Source organism: Lepisma saccharinum, chromosome 25, assembly GCF_977018435.1.
Source record: "Lepisma saccharinum chromosome 25, izLepSacc3.1, whole genome shotgun sequence".
NCBI lineage: Eukaryota > Metazoa > Arthropoda > Insecta > Zygentoma > Lepismatidae > Lepisma > Lepisma saccharinum.
The window spans coordinates 53805485-53821494 of record NC_139253.1 but is presented as its reverse complement, the minus strand read 5'-3'; the positions used below and the strand labels follow the sequence as shown (position 1 = coordinate 53821494).

Genomic DNA, 16010 nt, shown 5'->3' with positions numbered 1-16010 from the left:
TATAGTCTATTATTTTATAGATATTAGTCTTGTTGGCATTTCCTATAGAATTCCTATATGCAACAAAAAATTCTCCAGATGCTGTGCACTTATAAATGTAAGCAAGATAGCAGCAGTTTCTACGACATTATAAATTCGCCAGAAAATTAAAAATTGTGTATGGCTTATGAACTTTTCCTGTTGTTTTTATATTGTGGAGATCTGTTATGGTGAAATAATGTACCTCTGTTACCTTAGCCTGAAGGCTAGATGCATGTGATTGTAGCACCCAATACATTTGATGCCAATTGTAATTTTACATTTTATACCTGCTGCAAAATTAGTTTGGTATTGAGAGCTGAAGGAACATGCGTCACGGTGTTGCCATATCATGCGGTACGGTACGCAGTGCAGCCGTCTGACGCTGTGTCGAGGAAAACGTGTTATGAAAAGGAACAACAATGATGAAATGTGTTATTGTTTTTTGAGGAAAACATAATAACAATGATGACAACAATGATGAATATGTTATTGTTTTCTCTCTTCATTTCCATCTCCCTTACAACATGAACGAATTAATAAAACGAGCATTGTTTACAGGTTACCTTTTCAATCCATTCTGAAAATATTGAATATACCTTATACACTTTCAATAATCATTTCTTTCCGAAGTCGCCGTTAAAGTCTGCCCATCTTTCAATTATACTGCAACTGAATTGCACAAAAGTCCAGTTGGTGGGGCATCTGACTTTCATGCGTGAGACCCGCGGTGGTTTGTGGAACTTTTTCAAATATCCCGAGCGGCTCCGGGGTCGACTCAGCCCAAGTGAGTACGTGGGGCAAACCTGCGGTAAAGGCGGTTGACAAACCACATCACTGCATCACCTCCATAATATGGCCTAGGTCAAGGTCGAGAATATGTGGAGCCCTACCTCCACATCCCCATATGCCTCCATACTTTACTTTATTTTGCGTCCATTAATTTTTTTGTATGAGAATCCCAGATATTTATGACTGTCCTTAAAGATGTTTCCCTACCTTAAAAAAGTCCCGAATCTTTCAACGAAACGTGCAGTTTCCCAGTGGGATGATCTTTCCTCCTATAATAAGAGTAAATATGGCGACGAATAGCATCTTGCTGAAAGGTATCTAAATTTGTCACGCGTTTACTGATATTCTTCTTCTTTCTTGGGGTTTCCAGTGTGAGACCTTGCATTTATTTTTTTATTTATTTCTACCACATTATATTTTTCTTTCCCTAGGGTGACAATAGTGTTCTTAGACACGCCGACAGCAGCAGCAGTCTGTCCAGAACTTTATTTACAGAAATGATTGCACCCCATTGTTTTTTATCTTGCTCAAATTATTTGCGCTCAGAACAAACCATCTACCGCGTTTGGCCTTTGAGAGGAATTCCTTTTTCTTTTAGTGCATGGTCTCTTTGGTACATTGTCATTTCGAGTATTGCCTCCTGTGCTTGACATTCTTCACACAAGCTCACGACACACTCAAGCAGAACACAGAAAATTATGTACAAAAAATAACACACTAAAACAGCACGCTATATACAACAAAGAATACTCTAAATACAATAAACACTAAAGAAACGGACCGGTTAAAATATTACAGCAACGCAACACAACAAACAAACACGTCCTCTCCCAACATGAAATCTGATCACAGGAAGAATCGGCCAATAAACGGCAACACTGAGATAAACGTTTTCTGTTGCTAGGTAACCAGGGCTTGGGTGAAGCATTGGAAAGATTTTGATTGGCTCACATGCCAGCAATCCACCCTCCTGCAGTGACGTAGACCCGATTTCTCCACGTGCTTCACCAGCGTCAATACCAAACTAATTTTGCGGCAGGTATACTCTTCGTATTTTCACGTGTTCTTGTGTATGTAAAATGAAATTTGCTATATAAAAAAAAAGTTGTGAAAGTGAATATACATAATAATTAACGGATTATATATTTCATTGAAAAACACAAAGTTCAAAACAAAAAACATGATGATAAACATGTCTGGAAAAATTTCGTTTTTGGACTAGAAAACCTGGAAATGTCAGGGAATTTCATAACCAATAAATCATAGCAACCCTGGTCTATTAATTTTTTTTAAAATTAGGTTCCTCTAATTTTGCTTGCTAACATTATCTTCATTTTGAAATATTTAAAGAAATAAAAGTTTCAAATTTTGGTGAAAATATTCTATTATAGTCTACTTCAGAAAACTTCTCATATTTTATACCTTGTATCATTGTTGAGTTACCTGTACACAAGTACAACCTTGTTCACATGTGCAAATTTCAGAATATTTACATAGTATTTTTGCATGTATCCAGATAAAAATAAGATGGTACATTTATTGAGGTACAAGAGCAGGGTGAAAGGGTGGGGTGCAACTCAATGGTGATGATGAAACATATATTTGAGGGGAGGGGCAACCTGTCTGTCTGTCCTCCTCCGTTAAGTTTAAAGCTTTGAATTGAATTGAAACCTCTGTTAAGGGAAAGCATTTCAGTTTTAGTGAATTTTTGATACAGTGAACCGATCTGGATCCATAGGGGAGTTAAGTGTACCTATTTGCCATTCTGTTAATTTTGGTGTGTTTCACTTTTAATAGAAATTTCACTACATTTGCCATTTCTCGAAATATAATTTTTTATATCTGAAATCAAAGTGTATTTGTAGAATTTATGTAGCTGCATAATTTTTTCTTCAAAATTTTCGTATAACTATTAATAATACAGCATTTTACATGTTGTAAAGGTGCATTTGTACCATGGACTTGCAGCGTTGCTGATCCTTTGGAATGGCTTCCTCGATCTCACTTGTTGGATACCTCCTACCTCCAACTACACCTGCAGAAATGAAAGACTCTTTATGTTCAGTTAAACACAAAAACTACTTTAAATACCACAAAAAAATCTCCAGACAGGTATTTGTTTTTCCTTCAAACCATAATGCAACACACTATGAATACTTTGAGATATTGTGTGGTTTATTCAATTTACTTTAAAGAAAGAGAGAGAGAGACATTTGTCCTGTAGCTAAAGTTTGCATCTTGGAGTACCCTGTTCTCCTGTATCAAATAGTGATGATTGAAACCATCTGGACCTGGTCACTACTGGACTCATGGACTTGCACAAGTTAAAAAATATATATAATTTCGGTACCAAATATGGTGACTAAAAACCTTGTTTTCCATAGGAACTTGCCAAGTGAAATAACATTAAAAAAACAAGTGTGCATATTAAGGAGAAATCTCTCATAATAACAGCTTATAGTTCTTTATTTACCATGCATGGTTGAAGAATAGGAACTATTCCAGTCTCTCCCATGATAAGATACCATCTTCTTCCTTCAAAGTACTCAGCAGTCTCTTGAGCCCTTTTCCAGGTTCCTTTTATAAAACCATAAATAATGACACAAACCATCTACGAAAATTCCACCAGTCTAGAGGATTCTAGAGTTGGGTTCAACAATTGCGCAAATGCATCGCTTTAAATGGAGACTATGTTGAGTAACTGGTTTGTATAGAGGAAGAGGCACTCCAACTACATGTGCAATTTGAACGATCTACATCAGTTAATAAAGAGGTTATGACCACTTTTGCATTACTTTCGGTAGGGCCCTCGTAGATAAAACAAAGCTAATTTCACAGCAACCTTCATCCATCTTTTCCAAGAACTCCGCAACCGCCTGACCTGGCATTAGCACGGCGGGTGGTTTAAAACCATCCACATATCTTACCACCATGAGCTTGAAGCAAGAATTGACAATGAATGGTTTATGTTTGAGTTCAGCTTTCACTTACCCATGCCTTTGATCTTGCCATCTGCTCCCCAGAAAGGTGGGGGATTATGACCCAGTGTTTCTAGGAAAATTATGGAATTTTCTGTGCTAGTCTCCCAATCTGTCACAAGAAAGGGTGAACAAACTTTTAAAAAGGACAAATGTTGAGATGAGCTGTTGCCTTTGCCTGCTTTTCTAGTCACTGAAAATTTTTGGTATCGGTAAAAGAAAATCAACCAATACTCACCAATGCCGCCGGTATGTATCGGCTCAGCCCTACAATATTTGTTAGTTGTATAAGAATTTTATGAAGTTTGTGTGCTAGTAGAGGAAATAGAGTACTTTAATCTATAAATCATCTTGAATTCATCATTTGTAGAACTTGAGTAAATATTAATTGATAAGCTTATATAATTATTGTATTAATGTGAAACTTGATTATATTTTTAGGACTCCGCTCCATTGTGCTGCTTCATGCAATAATTTGGCTATGGTGAAATTCCTTGTGGAACATGGAGCATGCATTTTTGCCACTACTTTATCTGACCACGAAACCGCAGCTGAAAAGTGTGAAGAGGATGAAGAGGGCTTTGATGGGTGCTCCGAGTACTTGTACAGTATGTATATAGTTGATCTGTATCTTCTAGTTTCTAAGCTGTAATACAGTGGAACCTCGATTTTACGTTTCTCAGGAACTAACCCAGCCTCTGCCATGATCGAAGAAAATTTTATAACATTTTGCTATGTTGGGGAGAAATGTAAAATCCAGGAACGTAAAGTGGTGATTCCACTGAAGTTTACTTTGACGTATTATAGCAATAATTAAGGGGGGCGTTTAGGGTTCGTACCTAGGTTACGTTACTTATAAGGCATGGATGTTCTAATGTAAGGAGAAATCAAAATGTACATTGCGTGAACGGCCACTGGTTCGGCCATTGGAGGAGGACGATGATGTTCCTTCTACAGTGGTCTTCGTTTACTAGCCAAATTTATCATGATTTTATCATGAATTTAGGAATCGGAAATCAGAACACTGGACACTGAAATAAATTACGACATAATATTTAATACACCACTGTATACATACTTACAATTCCGTTCTCCTACTGAGGCACCATAAGAAAAACACACTGTCACGGACCCACAATGCACCGGGTCTAAACAAGTGAGCAACGCAGACCGCTGATGGTCGGCGTTATACGTACATAAACGCTATGTCTCGAGCACCATATCTAACCAGTTAAGTTAAAGAAGTTGAAATCACAAAGCTAGAAATTTAATCATGGTCTAGAGAGAGAAAACAGTTTCTCTCTGACCTACAAAGGTGCTGAAAGTTTTAACTGTGAATGTTCTAAAACTGTATCTCTAAAAAGTGACTGTCGAACTGCCAAATCGAAATGTGTCTATCGAACTGTGTCTGTTAAGCTCTTACTTCCTCTTTTCTCTTCGTTCTCGGAAGAATTGTTCCTCTTCTCTATTGGTCGTTGAACTTTTTGCTCCGCCCACACGTGGTCACTTCTGCTTGTAGGGGCGATAATCGTAACGCACGGGGGTGATAGGGGCCATATTCGCGTAGCACAAAAACACAATAGCACCTTGTTTGAGAGCTGATCTCGAGGAATGAAAAGCATCTGTTCTAATTAATTTTAATGGCTCTCAGCTCAAATTTTATCGCACACAACTCGGACACTTCGGTAAAGTTATTCCTTCCTTTGCTGTCGAAATTGCATCGAAGCGAAGATATACGAAAAGAAATGTTCTGGCAGGGTTGGAGTTCAAGATTCTCTGCTATTTACTCTTGTCAATTCGACGTCAGTGAGCCAGACGGGTTGGCGGCGATTGTGGAAATTTATGCGTCTCGTGGAGAACACCATGTGTAGGGCGATTGTCTAGAATCCGAGCCTGGCCACCTGCAAGGTTTCACGCGAACAGAGGTTCCTTTGTTTAAAGCAGGGAAGAAAGTTTTTTAAATTTTAAATGCCTGAAGTTCCAGGTGATTAGCTCCTTCTCGGCCGAAATTATCTCGATAGGCTCCATCTGGGCTGAAATTATCTTGATGTGAGCCAGAGTTTAGATGAATTTGTACGGGACAGATATGGGAGTTTATTGCTGGACACACTGTTTCCTTCACCTTGAAGTAGGGGTGGTGATAAATGGGAGGCTTCATGGGAACGAACGCTGGTTTCTCGAGGCAGCTGGGTCTCTTCTCAGAGAGCAGAAAATTAAGATCTTGGGGGAAAACGTAGAAAGACCGATGGGGATTTGTGATTGGCACATTGGTTATACATCCCCCTGCTCCCGAACAAAATTTGCTGAACTGTAGGGAAGCAAATTTTTCAGCTAGCTGTTGCATTGCCTCCTGCAGGACTTCTGATGTATCTTGCCTCACGATGTTAACTTAGGTCAGAATATAACCCTAGCACCCGTAGACTTAAGTGTTCGGGTCATATCTGCCTCTTATGGGCAAGTCTGCCTGTCTCTTTCCTCTTCCCATTGCTGTAGTTCTCTTCTGCTGCTCCTCCTCCTGCCTGGATTGGCTCTGGGCAAGTGAGTTGTGCCCTTGCTGCTTCATTTGGGGTCCATGGCATCTTCTTCCTTCTAACTTCTGACTCTGGTGTCGAGTGGCTCAGGAATACGGTCGGTAATAATGGTGGGATGCCCTCATTGCATAGTCATCTTGGAGTAGTAGCCTGTCCTGGCCTTCTCTTCTGCCATCTGGTCTGCTTGGCTGGAGCTCCCGTATCGGCTGGAGAAATGTGTCCGGAGTCTCCTTGGTGCCTCTTCTCCTGCCATCTCTTTGGCTGTAGTATCTTGTTCTGTGAAAGTTTTTACAAGGCATTAGAATATGCTTAGTTGAAAGTCTTAACCTATCTTCATGCACTTTCTTCACATGTCACAACTTCAAGTCTCTTTACCACTTTAAGTTCCTTGTCTTCTTGTACTTGACCACTATGTCTCTTGATTACATTTTTACAAGCAAAGAAAATTACACAAAAATTTTGTAGCTTCTACATAGATAGTATAATTATGAAAATCAATACATGATTTAATAAGATATTATATAAAAAATTGTTGGCTAGTTTTAAAATAAAAAATTGAAAAATTACCGATACACATATTAAAATAAGAAAATTCCCTTTATTTATTTTTTTTTTCTTCATGCACCCTTCTCTTCAACATTATCTCATCGTTTTTAGCTTATTTCATATTTCATTACTGGGCTCAAGGCTTTACCAACACAAGTCTATTCCACTAACACACTTCATAGGTTAGGCAGTATTTGCTGCACGGGCATTCAGCCCCTTACATGTGCATACTTAAAACTATAATGGCCACTATGGGCAAACCTTCTGCTCTATGGCAGGAATTATGTGTGCATCATAGGCACCGTCATTATGCTATGTAAAGCATAGGCCTCCTTGGGCAAATTAAAATTAACACAACCCTTATAACAATACCATCCTTGTTATGTGTTGTTGGCAAGTGTATGTGGTAGATGTATTTATTCTGTGTCTTATACCTCACATTAAGTAAAATTATGCAACTTGAGCCACTTAAGATGCAAAAATTTAAATATTCTCCTTATCAACATAAAAACAAACAGTGAATAATCATTATGGAGATATAGCCTCCATTTTCTCCTGATCAAAGCTAAATGGTGCATGAAACTAGTTATTATAAAAACATAATCCTTATTTTACTATACAGACCCAACTTATTTTCTTCATCATACATCACTGGCCGTTCCATGCCTTGGTTGGTCTGGTGTGTCTAGCCTATCAAATATTACTATAATAAATCAAAATACACATTTAGATAAAAGTAGACAATCAGATAATAATCCATTGATATTAACATTTTCCTGTAAATATTGACAAATAAATGAAACAATCAAAACTACTTCTTCTTCTAAGTAAATAAAGGATTACATGGCACTATGACTGTGCTAAATAAACAAAATTATAAGTTTCACCACTAACTAGACATTAATAAAATGATAAGGTGACTTACTGAGTCACGTGTGTGCACATATATGGTTGCACCTGATTACACAAGTTTACAAAAATTAGGATTACAAAATGATAAAAACATAAAATTTAAACACACAAGAACAATAGAGGATATGATTGTTTAAATATAATAAAGAAGTTAATATGAGCAAATGTATGAGATTAGTACAAACAGATGACTTAATGCCACCTTCTGTTAGTTACATCATAAAACTAACTCAAAAGATTAAAATACATTTACATTACAAGTGTACGCATGTGTATGAATCTTTGCTTTTCGGTCGAGTGTAATTGTTGTCTTACTTATTCTTAAGGAATAGTTGCAATGTGTTAGCCCCGCAGGGCTATTTTATGAGGACTACGTAGTTAGGACCTAACTTCTAGCAGCCAAATGTCGACCTGTCACGTGGCTGATAGAATCCAGGAACCGAACACGTCCAAACCCAACCCGCATGTATATATAAAAGAGTCCCCCCCCCTTGAATCCGACAGCAAGATAATATGTTGATAAAAAAAAAATCCCTTAAAGCCTAAAGAAGGCAAAGTGTAAAATAATATATGCTCCGCGCATGAAAACTGTCGAATTCCGCAATGATTAAGTCTAATCCATATTTAAAATCATATTTAGCTCACGCTGCCATAGCGTCTTATGAGCTGTTGGGAGGACAGGTGACACACGGTGTGCTCCAATCTTCCTCTTCTTAACTCCTTAACTTCCACACCAAAAAAATCTTTCCAAGTTACCCGGGGTATACCAAAAGTATTCCAAAATGGTGGCAAAAATAAATTTTGGGTTCTAGTCTCCTTTGAGAATAGAAATTTTTGATCTTTGAGGTTCTCTATAGTAAGAAATTAACCCTAGGGAGATATATAAAACGAAGAAGTTGGTCTCCCTTTCATTATAAATTCTTATTTATCATCAGGTCATCCGTCGCATTCAGCATGTACAGGTAGGCACGCATGCTGAGAAAAATATTAAAGTTGATGGTTGCAAAACCATTTATAATGAATTGTTACTTAGCAACTATTATACTGTATGATTACACAAGTCACAGGTATGCTGGTTTAATCAGTACATCGAAGAAAGGTGATTTCGGAAAATAATTCCTCGGAACGTCAAAAATTTTCTAAAAAATTAGCTGGCAACACTGATTTTCACTAACTTTAAATGGTAGTTGGTTGCAAAACTTCTATAACACTTATATTAAATAATTAAACAAGTTCGAAGTAAATATCCTGAAATAAAAGTAAGATTTTTACATAAATTCGAAGTTTCTCGGTTTACGAGCCTCCGATACGACACCTTCGTATAAAAACTGGATAATTAAAAATAAAATTATGCAAGTCCTGGTTGATTTTTTGTAATTTCCTTCAAGGGTAGCCTATTTATGACTTCAGTAATTAGTTTTCATAAAGATCCGACTGTAATTAAGCATTTTATGGCTGATTTAAAATTCAAGTTCTCCGCAAAGGTACTAGTTCAGACAAAATTTGGATTTCTATGTCACAGTAGCTCAATTTTATGAAGCAATACAAGCTTAACTCTTTATATTTAAGTAATTTATAGTTTAATTGTTATTATTAAGTTCTAAGTGTAAGAATTTGTTACAAAAATTGTAGCTTTTATGCTGAAAATTCATTTTAAGTGCCTTATTTAACAGCGTAATGCTTTTAGTTTGGAAAATGAAAGATAAGCCAAATATTGTTTTTAAGAACCAATTTTAAGGTTGAAGGAGAAGTAAAGAACAAGATTCTATTTACGCCATCCTGAGAATCAAGTGTAAAAAAGTCTCCCAGCCTCCAGTCCTTTAAGAGGACTTCCCTTAGAAAAGTATGTGTGTTATGTAACATGTGTATCATTAACATCCTGTGGAAAAAGATCTGGTCTCTTACCCTTCAACATCCTGAGGTACAATGTCCTTTTACCTTCGGTACAGTGCCATAGCTTCATGTTCTCCACATGCTGATTGGTTACCATCTGGCCGGTACAGCAGTCCAACAGCGTGAACACATCAACTCTCTCCTCCTGGTAGCAGTAATAAGGACCGGAGAAGGTATTGCAGTATTTCCTGGTTATGGCATCTAATAAGCTACTAAGAAAGTGTGTTTTCAAAAAGATTAAGTTACCTACAGAGACATTTTGCCTTTGGGACAATTGTGCATTTATCCTGGTGTTTCTTTTGTTTCTTTCACCCGTTGTATTAATATTAGCCATGTACAGCTTATGTTCCCAGTTCATCTCTTCACCAGCTGGCAAATCAAAGTGTGTTTTTACTGCATTGTCAATGGGATAATTTAATTGAAGCTCTATTGGTGCAAAACCAGTGGAATGGTTGACACTTCCATTCAACAAGTTAACAACTTCGGTGACATGCTCTGGCCAAGCATTATGCGCGCCTTCACAGACTACTCGCATAAGCCGGTTCAAATCTTTGTGTATCCTCTCTACTAGGTTACTGCTTGGTTTGTATACCGGGGTGTAAGCAACCTTTATGCCTAGAGACGCTAATGACTGTACATATTTATTTGCCTTGAACTGGACTCCGTTGTCACTCACTATTAAATTTGGGATCCCGAAATGTAAAAAATAGATATCAATTAGCTTCCGTAGTATGCTGTCGGTAGTACTGTTATGTAATGTGTATGCGGTTAAAAACCTAGTTTTTGCATTTTGAATAGTTAGTAAAAATCTTTCACCTCTCTTACCCTTTGGTAATGGGCCCTGAATATCTATGAACAAAACAATATCTCTACCTTCCATACTGTGCATTAATAGCGTTTGTCTAGGTGGGTGTGTGTTATCTTTAGTACTTTGACATGTTATGCAGTCTGCAACATAAGATCTGACATCTTTCCTCATATTTCTCCAATTATACAGTTTTAAAATCCTTCTCATCATTTTATCTACCCCAAAATGTCCTAAATTGTCATGGTAAGCTCTAAGAACTACTGGTACAAATGATTCTGGTATGCATAGCTTCCATTCATTCAAAAAATGATAATCCGTAGTAACTAGCAAGTTATTTGGCAAAATTTTGTAAAACTTAAACCAATTTCTAGACCTGGTTGAATTTTCTGTGTGTGTACCATCCAAAAACTGTATGATAGGAAGAAGTATGGGGTCTTTCCGTTGCTCCGCAGCTAGGAATTCAACGGAAAAGTCAAGTATCTCGTTACGGAACGGTTCACTTGTGGCATTTATATGTAAGTTTTCGGTTTCTTTACTTTCAAAAGTCCTGCTTAACAGGTCTGCCAGACCATTTTCTTTGCCCTTGCAGTAATGTACTTGAAACTGGTAGGCTTGCAACTGTAAAGACCACCTGGTCAGCCTAGCATTCCAGTTTTTTGAGCTGTTTAGCCACTGCAAAGCATGGTGGTCACAAATGACTGTAAATTTAGTACCAGCTACATATTGTCTAAATTTAGAAATGCAAAAGATTATACTCAAACACTCTAGTTCAGTGATGGTGTACTTCTCTTCATATGGTCTCAATGTTCTACTTACATAATAGATGACACGAGGCTCCCCGTTATCAATTTGAAATAGATATCCCCCTATGCCAATTCCACTCGCATCTGTCTGTATGAAAAATTCCTTTTGCATGTCAGGGTGGTGTAATGTAGCATCCCTGGCTATGGCATCTTTCATAGATAAGAAACTATTTTCTTCTTTTCTACCCCACTCCCACTTTTTGTCTTTCTTAAGCAAGTCAGTTAGTGGTTTACAGATTTCTGAATAACTGGGAATGAATTTTCTCAACCAACCAAAAGCACCTAAAATTTTCTGTAGTTGTTTCCTAGTTCTAGGTCTAGGAAGTTCAACTATTGACTGTATCCTATCTTGATTTATGTGAATCCCCTTCTGATCAATAGTATGGCCTAAATAGTTTATTTTTTCTTTGCAAAAGAAACTTTTCTTCAGTTTGATGGTCATGTTAGCAGCCCTAATCTTCAAAAATACTTCTTTTAAGAGCTCTATGTGCTCTTCGAAAGTCTCTGTCCTAATACATAAATCATCTACATAGATCATAACCTTATCTGAAAGTGTATCCCCCAGTGTTCTATTCATAGCTTCAGTAAAAGCTTGCACTCCGTTTGAAGAACCAAAAACTAACCTTTTATACTGGTATAGTTTTCCATCGAAACTGAATGCTGTAAGTGGTTTAGACTCTTCCGTAATCAAAATCTGGTAAAAACCTGAAAACATGTCTATGGTGGTTATGTACTTCTTGCCTTGAAAACCTTGCAAAGCCTCATCTATCCTAATAGGCTTTGTTTGAATCAATTTCTGGTGCAAGTTGACATTACGCATGTCAGTGCAAATGCGCAGCGACCCATCAGATTTCGGTATTACCACCAGGGGGTTGAGGTGACAAGATTCACTAACTTCTATTATATCCCACTCTAAAAGTTTCTGTAAGTGTTCCCTGACTTGAGATTTATAGTTATATGGTATGGGATAAGTCTTCGCTACCAAAGGTTCCGTGGTATCTACTTCTATTTTATGTACATACTTATTGCAACACCCAGGCTTGTCATCAAAAAGATCATTAAATTCTAATAATGTGTCTAGAAGTATATCCTTTTCTGTAGGATTTAGGATTTCTGCATCTTGTGCTTTTTGAAAAAGTTCTTGGGATGTGGCCTGTGTATTACAATGAGTATTCCCAACTGGTACTGTATACCTAGTTTGCTTGTGTACCTGGTTACAAGGATTATCTAAATCCTGAGTGCCTTCAGCAAGTGGTAGGGGTAACAATGGTACTACTTTACTTCCTTGTTCTGTGTTTAATAACAATTCTCTTTCCTTCAGGTCTAGCTTAGCCTCTAGTGCAAAAAGTAAATCCAACCCAATCAAAATTCTAGCTGGTAGTTCTCTGACTATTAAAAATTGCACGGTTACTATTTTACCTCCAATATTCACATCTGTAATGAATTTCCCTAGCGACTTTTGCCTCTTTTTCCCACTGTACTCTATCAGCATTATATTATCAGTATTAAGCAAGGTAGGTCTTGAAATTTCACTTGTTATTTCTCTCCAAACACTCTCAGCCATTACAGAAATTTCTGCTCCCGAGTCTACAAGTGCCTTATATTCTTTATTATTGAAACTTACATTAACAAATGAACTACATTTTACTTTGTTCCTGATATTTACTGGCAATGAAAGGTTTTTAGCACTATAATATTCCTCATTATCTTCAAAATCCTCATAAAAATTCAAATCAACCCTACAAATTTCATATTTATTTTCATCATTCACCAGTTGCTTTAATTGTGTTTCCCTGTCATCGGTATCAATGGAGCTTCCCCCTTGCCTACCTTCTGTAAGAGGGGAGCCTAAGCATTTAAAGATCTGGTAGGCTGGTTACCAGTTCTAAATGGAGGGCTGTTTGGGTTTAATGCGGAGCCTTGTTCAGGTGCTCGGGTTCGATCCGCAGCCACTACTTGTGCATAAGTGGGACCCCGACCCTGGCTAGCCTGGTTGTTGTTCCTACGTACCGGGGAGTTTCCTCTCCCGTTACGGTAGCTGAAACTACTACCTCCCCCGTTACGATTATCGGAGTATGTGTTCGATCTGCCCCGGTATGAGTTGTTGCGTCGCGGGTTGCTATCCCAAGTGCTATCCCGACGGAAGTTATTTTCAGTTCTTCGTGGGGGACTGGGTTCGAACCTAGGTCTTCGTACCCTGACCTGCCTAGCCTGAAAGTTTTCGCGTCTATTTTGGGGGTACTGGGGTTGGAACCTCCTTTGGTCCTCCCTTTGACTGGATTGGGACACTATGTCTAACCTGGCTACAATCTCGGCTGCCATCTCTAGGCTAATGTAGGGGTGGATTAAGAGAGCTTCCTTAACCTTGTTGGGGAGCTGGTTGGCTATGATGACCGTCTTTTGCTGGTCCGTCATGCCCGTTTGTATGTTATTTAGTAAGTTGACCTGTTGCCAAAAATAGGAAAGCATGGAGCCTTTGCTATGGTCAGTATACCTACTATTCATTACCTTGGCTAGGTACGTTGACTTCCACGTATCTGATTGATACGTGGACAGAAACAATGCCTTGAACCCCGAATAGGTATCAAAATTCCCCTTTACTTGGAGGTACCAGTTTTTGGCCACCCCTGTCAGTAACTTTGGCAGGTAGGATAAAATATCCTCCTCCTGCACACCCAGCAAGCAAAACGACTCTTCAATGTCTGCCAAGAACTGAGAGGCTAGGTACTCAGGTCTTGCAGCACTGAATTTGGGGAGTTTTTCTAGGTCCCCAAACCTGATGGCAGTCCGTTTCCTTGGCTTTGGCTTATGCTCTACCCCGGAATCACTGTCCGAGTCCGAGGAAGCATAAGGGGTGCTTTGGGATTGAACCTTAGGCTTAACCGCCTGTTTTTCCCTTTTTATCTTTAGCTGGCTAATCTCCCCCTGGTTACTCTCATATTTTTTCTCTAGGTCTTCAATAGCCCGTTCTAATTTGGCAATTTCCCCACTATTATCTTTCTTCCCTTTTACATTTTTAGACAGGTTCTCTACTCTATCTAATCTGCTCTGTAACTTATTCAGTATTTTGCTATTTCCCTTTTCTAACTCACCCAACCTAGCATTCACTTGATCATTCCCTTCCTTATTAAGGTCTTCAATACCAGCTACTCTGCGCTTAATCACGTCAAGCTCTTTTTTACTTTTCGCTTCAAAGCTGATCTTGTAGGTATTGAACTCATGTTCCCTGGCATCCCTTAACGAGTTCATGTAGCTAACAGCCTCCCTGTTAAGTCTACCCTCTGCCTGCTGTACCTCTCTAACAATCAACTCTCTATTTTCTCCCTCTGACTTCTCTACCCTCTTCTCTAACTGGTCTACTTTCCCTCTTGTTACTTCACATTTCTTTATCTGTGCCTCTATCCTGTTTCCCAGTTCCTCATTTCCCCTTTGTAATGAGTCTATTCTTTGGCTCAAACTTGTGTTGCTTGCATCTATCTTTTCTGTTAAATCTGTTCTTAATAGCCCTAATGCCTTCACTATTTCATTCATGGAGTCCCTGAGTTCTTCTAATGATATTGCCATTTTTCTGGTTATGGGCATTCGAAATTTACAAGAGAGAAAGAGAGAGAGAAAAAAATATCAGACAAGTGTTTGATGTTAGTTTTAGCGGAGGTTAGTGCACTCGCGTGGCTTGCAAAAAGAAACGATTACAGTGTCCTGATTTCTTTTATTAAAATTTAGGGCAAATTTTAGAATATTTAGAATTTTAGCAGTACATAACAAATGACAACTTGGCTTTGTAAACAAGTCCCTGTTCGGGAAAAGCCATTTATAGCAATAATTAAGGGGGGCGTTTAGGGTTCGTACCTAGGTTACGTTACTTATAAGGCATGGATGTTCTAATGTAAGGAGAAATCAAAATGTACATTGCGTGAACGGCCACTGGTTCGGCCATTGGAGGAGGACGATGATGTTCCTTCTACAATGGTCTTCGTTTACTAGCCAAATTTATCATGATTTTATCATGAATTTAGGAATCGGAAATCAGAACACTGGACACTGAAATAAATTACGACATAATATTTAATACACCACTGTATACATACTTACAATTCCGCTCTCCTACTGAGGCACCATAAGAAAAACACACTGTCACGGACCCACAATGCACCGGGTCTAAACAAGTGAGCAACGCAGACCGCTGATGGTCGGCGTTATACGTACATAAACGCTATGTCTCGAGCACCATATCTAACCAGTTAAGTTAAAGAAGTTGAAATCACAAAGCTAGAAATTTAATCATGGTCTAGAGAGAGAAAACAGTTTCTCTCTGACCTACAAAGGTGCTGAAAGTTTTAACTGTGAATGTTCTAAAACTGTATCTCTAAAAAGTGACTGTCGAACTGCCAAATCGAAATGTGTATATCGAACTGTGTCTGTTAAGCTCTTACTTCCTCTTTTCTCTTCGTTCTCGGAAGAATTGTTCCTCTTCTCTATTGGTCGTTGAACTTTTTGCTCCGCCCACACGTGGTCACTTCTGCTTGTAGGGGCGATAATCGTAACGCACGGGGGTGATAGGGGCCATATTCGCGTAGCACAAAAACACAATAGCACCTTGTTTGAGAGCTGATCTCGAGGAATGAAAAGCATCTGTTCTAATTAATTTTAATGACTCTCAGCTCAAATTTTATTGCACACAACTCGGACACTTCGGTAAAGTTATTCCTTCCTTTGCTGTCGAAATTGC

At 38.3% G+C, this 16010-nt stretch overlaps 1 protein-coding gene across 3 annotated transcripts in view; it reads left to right on the top strand.

The window, feature by feature from the left end:
* The window catches only part of ASPP (Ankyrin-repeat, SH3-domain, and Proline-rich-region containing Protein), a 343639-nt gene that overhangs the window by 320926 nt on the left and 6703 nt on the right, over positions 1-16010 (top strand). For all 3 annotated transcript variants that reach the window (XM_083111931.1, XM_083111930.1, XM_083111928.1), the window contains one exon: positions 4230-4396. In XM_083111931.1, the coding sequence (XP_082968057.1) occupies positions 4230-4396 (167 nt within the window). The remainder of the gene's footprint in view (positions 1-4229; positions 4397-16010) is intronic.